This window comes from Lactuca saligna, chromosome 7 (genome assembly GCF_052625555.1).
Source record: "Lactuca saligna cultivar CGN05327 chromosome 7, ASM5262555v1, whole genome shotgun sequence".
Classification (NCBI taxonomy): Eukaryota; Viridiplantae; Streptophyta; class Magnoliopsida; order Asterales; family Asteraceae; genus Lactuca; species Lactuca saligna.
Window position 1 is genome coordinate 38,894,617 of NC_136423.1, and position 7,912 is coordinate 38,902,528.

The 7,912-nt window shown below is 38.3% G+C and overlaps 1 protein-coding gene across 1 annotated transcript; it reads left to right on the forward strand.

Moving 5' to 3' along the window:
- The first annotated feature begins 5,083 nt into the window (after positions 1-5,083).
- LOC145006844 (uncharacterized) lies at positions 5,084-6,078 on the forward strand. Its single transcript, XM_078965880.1, has 2 exons — positions 5,084-5,612; positions 5,726-6,078. Exons 1-2 carry the CDS (start codon positions 5,084-5,086, stop codon positions 6,076-6,078), a joined length of 882 nt encoding a protein of 293 aa, XP_078822006.1.
- Positions 6,079-7,912: the final 1,834 nt, after the last annotated feature.

The following is a 7,912-nucleotide window of genomic DNA, read 5'->3' on the forward strand; positions in this document are numbered from 1 at the left end:
CCCCAAAATGAGATACGTAGCGAAGCACGGCTCATCATGGAACGAACTATGTCTAGAAAGGTTCGATTCCGCCTCTCAACCACACCATTCAACTGCGGTGTCCTAGGTGGCGTTAGTTGCGAAACGATTCCGCATTACTTACGGTAGTCGTGGAATTCAAGACTAAGGTACTCTCTGTTGGAACTTGAAAGTGAACCTCTAGCAATCCTACCTACTTATTCCGAAGTGTTTATGTTCCTAAGTGAGGAGTGGTCCGCAACACGGTCCGAACCAGGAAAGAAGATGAAGTGAAGACTATAGGCATTCCAGAATGAGTCTCATGTCCGGAATGAATGCTTATCCGGAAGAACCTTATTTTGTCTTAGATTATTTATTATATTTGTACTTGTATTGATGTAATATTTCATGGGACTTAGTCTTTTATGTTATTTGGACAATTTGAATGTCAGAAATATTTCTTTTGTCCGGTCCTATGTAAACATTCTATTTAATTCGCTGTAACCTTTACTCCTATTTAAAGGAGGATTCAATACAATTCAACTACAAATGTTTCACTCAACTTTTGGCTCTTTACTAAGTTATTTCATACATTCTTCTTGTTCTTCATTTATTAACTTTTGTTTGATCATTTACTCTTATTCTTCATTTAATGACTTAATCATTTGTTGAGTACATTATCTATGACTTGACTGGTCTTTCCAGACTTGACTTACATTCATTAGTTAGCAGACATTGATCTTAAGCATTCACTCAAGGTTTGAGTTTTCAAACCTTGTCAATGCGCATCGATCTTGTTCTCACAATTGGTATCATAGATTGAGTGGTTGTCCTTCGAATCCATAAGATCATATTATAGTTGGTTTGAAATTACCTTGGTATTTCAACCATTTCTGTGTTTTGGATAAAAGTTCTTCTATATACCACTTTAGCTTGAAGATATATTAACTTCAATGACTGCTTCTAATCCTCAACTAATGATTTCAATGCAAATCACAAATAGTGCGGGTGCCCAACATGTGCCCCATTACTAGTTATGGAAGAATATGATCACTGGAAAGTTAGAATGGAAAGGTTTTTACTTGCCAAGGATAAAGGTGAAGAAATTTAGAGATCGGTCACAAAAGGTCGACGTGTTCCTGTAAGAACTGTTGTGAGGGATGCAACTGCTCAGCTCATGCATGAAGATGAAACCCACCCAACTCCTCTAACTCCAGATCATATTGAGAAGCTTCATGCTGATCAAGTTGCTTTCTCTGAAATGGTGTTTGGTGTTCTGCCTTCACTCTTTGAACACATCAAGCTTTGCAAATCAATCAAAGAGATTTAGGACACTCTTCAGGACCTGATTGAAGGTTCAGAAAACATGAAGGACAAGCGCCTCACCTCAGTTGTCAACGACTTTGACACCTTCACCACCACTCCTGGTGAATCAGTGGCCCCTGCCTCCAACCGTTATGGTATTGTGGTGAATAACATGACTGCTCATGGGATTGTCTGAATTCCCTTGGAGTATAATCGCAAATTCATAAAAGTCTCGGCAAAGAAAGAGGAAATGTACATTCTTGTCTTCAAAGCAATGGTTCTTTGAAAAAGTTGAAGCTTTATCAACTTTTTGATGAACTTCAAGGACATGAGTCAAATGTTGCTCAAACCATAAGGGAAATCTCTGGAGGTCCTCTTGCCCTTTTCGGTTCTTTTGAATCAACTATTCTGAACTCATCTATTTCGGATCCTTTCAAACCCATTGTTCTATCTATTCGAACATCCGCACCTACCTTATCTCCAAAAACTTATCCCGTTGATGATTCCGAAGTCATGGACTCTGAACTTCGTTTTTAGGAGGAGTTTGCTTTACTCTCAATGAAGTACAAACATCCTTTCAATTCCTCCTACAAACCATACCAAAACCGATTTCGTGCTCCTCACCAGAACAATTCTCAACCATATTCAGCTCCGCAACCTAAACCCTCTTCAAAAAAATCCTCTTGCATATAAACCAAACCTCTCTAAACCAAACTATACTCCGGAAGCCTCTTAGAGCTCCAAATCAGACAAACCAAAAATTGTGTGTCATAAGTGTGGACATGCAAACCATTTTGCTAAAGATTGTCTGGATGATGCTCTGCAGAAACCAAAAATCAAGGATTCTGCATACTACGTCCGAAAGGCACAAGAGATGGCTAAAAGCAAAAACGCCATTGTTACAACGGTTTCAAGAGATGTTGAAGGATATTGATCATCCGGGGATGATGATGACATGGTAACTGGAGGAAACATGTCTCTGATGGCAAGACAAACCATTGAATGTGATGAAGGGCATTGGTCTTCAGGATCAGAAGATGAAGATGATGTTGTTGAACCTCACTATTGCTACATGGCAACCAATGATCCACCAGGATGAAACATCGTTCAGCAGGTAAAATCTATGATCTCTGATAATAACTTTAACTTGTCTCTCTGTGAACCTTATTTGACCCAAATTCAAACAGATATGAACACCATCTATAAAGCCTATGAGTTTTCCATAGACGCAAGTGAGAAGAAGGAGTGTGAGTTAAATCGTCTTAGGTTACGTTTCGAGGATAAAAAGTTGAAAATCGAGTCTTTAGAGCGTGAACTTTCAATGTTAAGTGATGAATGTATCATTTTGAAAGATAAATGTAAAATTACCTATTCTGAACGAAATATTTTGATTTCTGATAATAAACGTCTAAATGCCAAGATAGATGCTTTGCATAATTATGTATACATGCTTGAAGAAGACCTTCGGATGACTCATAATTTTCGTCACCCATGGTCTAATGCACCTGGTCTCGGAAGCGAGTTTCCGAAACCAATTGCTAGTCCCCTGAAGAAGTTACAAAATTTGACATTCATGGGAGATGTTCCAAACATTAAACATTTGGACACCCCCGTTTGTCCCTTATCACCATTTTCGGAGACTTCATACCATTTTGAGTCCTTAATTCCTGAGCTTAAACCAATTGTTCTCAAGTGTCCTGATTCCACGCCACTTTCGCCTCTGACTAACCTGGACCTGAATCAGACCACACAATTTCATTATAGTCTTCCAAATTGTGTAGATTATGTTCCTTTGACTAAGCACACAAACAACTGTGTAGTTGAAGAAATTCCTTCCTTGGCAACTGAAATAGACACCTCTGAGTTTGTATAGGCATCCTTAGATGATAAAGTTGAAAAATAAAGTTTGTCTCCTCTGATTCTTGTGAATCGGATTCCTTAGTGGTCTCAAAAACTAAGTTGGTACCAATTACTCCTAAGTTTAGCAATCTATCTGCAGGGCAACCTTCAAAATCCTTACCTTACACTAAAATAAAACCAATGTTGAATAGGAAGGATATTGTAGATCCCAAAGTAGAAGCTTGAAATGCACATAAGAAATAAGTCAAAACTAGACTAAATTCCAGGTTCCTTGAAAACTCCAAATCAATTGCCAAAACTCTTTTGCTCCCATTAAGATTCTCAAAATGCCTTATGAATCTCCCAGTCGCATAGAACCCAAGAAAGTAAACGATTCTACTTGGCCTAAATCTCATGTGAATGACAACACAGTCAAAAACATCTTTCCTCAAACTGTTTCATTTGGTTTTATTGCAAAATATGATGGGACATTTTTTAAACCGAATCCTTCTAAAACCAACGTGTCATCGTGCAAACCCATAAATATAGGGAAAACATCTTTTTCAAAATCTTCAAAGAAAAATCTTGTGTGGAAAGTCAAAACTTCCATTAATGAAAAGTCAATTCCGGAGGTTACAAATGTTACCCACACTCCGGAAGTCATAAGTCTGAAGAAGAATGTTCGAAACCCTCAAGTCATTGAATATGAATGTTGGATAGATGAAAAGATATTGATCTTCTGTCTGTTTCCAAAGACTTAAAAGAATATCACCCAAAAACACAAAGTTGTTCCAAAGTCACCATCAAAGTCTAAAACCCAAGCCTACTTCCCAAAGTCTAATTCAGAGCCTAAAAACTCCATTACTCACTAATTTTGCAGGCACTTTGTGCATCATAGAAAGATACAATATGGTATATTGATAGTGCTTGCTCCATGCACATGACGGGGAAGAAAGATTTTCTGCGAGACTTAAATCTTTCTCCAAATGTTGGTTACGTGACATATGGCAACAACTCCAACTCTCAAATTTGTGGTTATGGAATTCTCACCAATGGAAACTTCTCTATCTCAAATGTGGCTTATGTAGTTGATCTGAAACACAATTTGATCAGTGTTGCTCAGCTCACTGACTCAAATTGATGTGTAGAATTTTGCTAGAAGTACAACTATGTAATGACCGAAGATCGAACAGAGTGCTTAATCAAGTCGCTTTGAAACAAAAATATACACCCACTTGACATCAACATGATGATTGGAAAACCGTAACTCTACCTTCTCTCCAAAACTGCTCCTGACATCAGTTGGTTATGTCATCGAAGGCTCGCTCATCTAAACTTTCGGTACATTAATGATCTCGTATCCGGTGAAATGTTGAGAGGTTTACCTCTCCTAAAATTTGAAAATGATCATTTGTGTGCTGCGTGTGAGTGTGGTAAGCAATCAAAGAAGGGTCATCCTATTATCATCGAAAAATCCATTTTAGAACCATTGGAGCTTCTACATATCGATCTTTTTGGACCATCTATGGTAGAAAGTCGTCATCATAAGAAATACATTCTTGTGATTGTTGATGATTTTACACGATTCACTTGGGTTTTCTTCCTAAGGCTGAAATCTGAAACAGCCTCAGAGCTCATAAATTTCATTAAATGAATAAAAGTTCTTATCAAACTCCCAGTCAGGAGAATCCAAAGTGATAATGGATCGGAATTCACTAATTCAACTATTGAAAAGTTTCTCACAGAAAAAGGATTTGACCACAACTTCTCATCCCCCTAGAGTCCTCAACAAAATGGAGTAGTCGAAAGACGTAATAGAACTCTCATTGAAGCTGCTCGATCTATGCTGAACTTTGCAAACCTACCACTTTATCTTGGGACTGAAGCCGTGTCTACTGCCTGCTTCACTCAAAATCGAAGTATCATCAATGGACGCCTAAACATGACACTGTACAAAGCAATGAATGGTTGGAAGCCAACAATCTTGTTTTTGCATGTTTTTGGATGCAGGTGCTTCATCAAGAACAACCGTGATCAACTTACCAAGTTCCAACCTAAAGTTGATGAAGTCATCTTCCTTGGGTACTCCTCAAAATCAAAAGCTTATAGAGTTCTTAACCGGAGAACTTGTGTTTTGGAAGAAAGCTTTGATGTTACTTTCGATGACAACTTCGTTCAGAATTCTGGCCCAAATCACATTATGGAGTCTGATGATCCTCCACCAGGATGTCCGAACCCCCAAACAATCCTTGAAGTTGATTTTGAAAAATTCTTTGGTGCTTTCGAAACTACTCTTGATTCGGAATCTCGATCAAGACCAACTCTTATTCCAATCCCTACTTCGGAAGCTACCATCTCACATAATGTCTCCAGTCCAATCCCAAGCCTCCCTCCATTTGATTCTGAACCATTTCAACCTTCTCAAGTTGAGGGGGAAAATACTCATCCCTCTCTTGAATTAAATATGGATGGTTTCCAAGATGAACTGCTGATTTTGATAATTCCAATCCTCTCAACAATGATGAAAATGAAAACTTTTTTGAGTTCCCTTCTCATGATGATGTCAATCTCTCTGGTTCAATAGTTCAGGGGGAGCATGATCCTCATATTCAAATTATTCAGAGGGAGCAAATCAATTATGTTGTTGATATAGGATCAACGACTGTACAAGAACTACCACGATTACATGTTTGGACAAAGGATCATCCTCCGAACCAAGTAATCGGTAACCCCAATGCTAGTGTACAGACTCGTTCTGCTGCAAATATCCAAAATGAATGCCATTTTTTAGCATTTATATCCATGGTTGAACCCAAATCCATCAAGGAAGCATTGGAGCATGCTGACTGGATTACAGCCATGCAAGAAGAACTGGCAGAATTTAACCGAAATGAAGTTTGGACCCTCGTGCCTTCTCCTCAGAATCATCCCATGTAGGTACGAGATGGGTATTTCATAACAAGCTAGATGACGTTGGAGTTATTATTCAAAATAAAGCAAGGGTGGTGGCAAAAGGATTTACTCAGATCGAAGGGCTCAACTACGATGAGACCTTTTCTCCTGTTGCATGTTTTAAAGCCATCAGAATCTTTCTTGCTTATGCTGCTCATAAAGGCTTCAAAGTTTACCAAATGGATGTTAAGAGTGCCTTTCTTAACGGTGAACTTCATACTAAAGTATATCTTTAACACCCCCACCCCCAGTTTTGTTAATCTTTCCTTTCCGAACCACTGTTACAAACTCCGGAAGGCTGTCTATGGACTTAAGCAGGCTCCTCGGGCATGGTACAAGACCCTCACTAATTTTCTCAAGCGCTTTGGTTCTCAAAGAAGAATTCTAGATCCCACTCTATTTCAAAGATCAAATGGCAACCATCTTATGCTTGTACAAATTTATGTGGATGACATCATTTTTGGATCTACGGATTCATCTATGGTTGCTGACTTTGCTAAACTAATGATCAATCGATTACAAATGAGCATGAATCGGGAGTTAAGCTTCTATCATGGCCTTCAAGTCAAAAAGACTAACAGAGGAATCTTCATTCACCAAGAGAAGTATATTTCAGAACTCCTCAAAAAATACTCAATGGACACATGCGCCTCAGCTAAAGTACCAATGGGCTTCAGACACAAGATCTTTACCGACCCTTCCGGTGTTTCAGTTGACGAAAAGAAATATCACAAAATGATTGGATCCCTACTCTATCTCACAACAAGTCGCCCGGATATCATGTTCTCAACATGTTTATGTGCTAGATTTCAAGTCAACCCAAAGATGTCACATCTCCTGGCTATGAAACATATCTTCCGATACCTTAAAGGCACAAAGAATCTCGGAATCTGGTACCCAGCAAATGAAAGCTTACTTCTTCAAGCATATTCATAATCGAACTACGGTGGTCTTCAAATTGATAGGAAAATCACTTCAGGTGGCTGTCAATTCTTAGGTGGTCATTTGGTCAGTTGGTCATCCAAGAAACAGAACTACATTGCACTCTCTACAGCCGAAGTAGAATACATCGCTACTGCCAGGTGTACATCTTAGGTCCAGTGGATGAAATCTCAACTCTTGGACTATGGTTACCGTTTTTAACGTATTCCTATCTATTGTGACTCTCAAAGTGCTATTGCGATTTCCCACAATCTAATTCAGCACTCAATGACTAAGCACATTGATATAAGGTACCATTTCATAAAAGATCATGTACTTAATGGTAACATTGAACTCATTTTTATTCCATCTGACGATGAGAGTGCTGATGTCTTTACCAAGGCATTAGATGAAACCAACTTCAATGGTTTTCTGAACAAGATGGGTATGATGATACCAGATCCTTAGTTCTTTCAAGAGACTTGTTCTCTTTGATAGACGTATTTGAAAGAAATCAAGTTCTGATCTCAAAATATTTTCATCTCGGAACTACTTTTCTCGAAATACATAGGATCATTTTACTTATCTTTATTTCTGACCATTACTTAAGTTTTTAAGCCATACATATCATTATGATTGATTGTTGGTTTAAGCCTGCATTGACCTTGAATTCGGATTATTATCTCGGAATATACTTCATAATGGCATCCCAGAATTCCACCCCGGAAAGGTATTACGTTCTGCACTCTGGAATTTCAAAATCAACTCCTGAAGCTTTTCTAAAATTTCATTCTGAAATTTCTTGAAAATCACTATTTCGGAATTTCTACTCCGGACTCACCAACCCTTTCGAATCAAACTGAACTTTTATTCCGGAATCACAAACCTTTTCAACATA

Bases quoted from the DNA above. Each gene is read 5' to 3' on its own strand.
- LOC145006844 (XM_078965880.1), top strand. From the start codon at position 5,084: ATGACACTGTACAAAGCAATGAATGGTTGGAAGCCAACAATCTTGTTT. The intron at 5,613-5,725 runs GTTTCCAAGATG...CTGGTTCAATAG, and splicing joins TCTTGAATTAAATATGGATG to TTCAGGGGGAGCATGATCCT.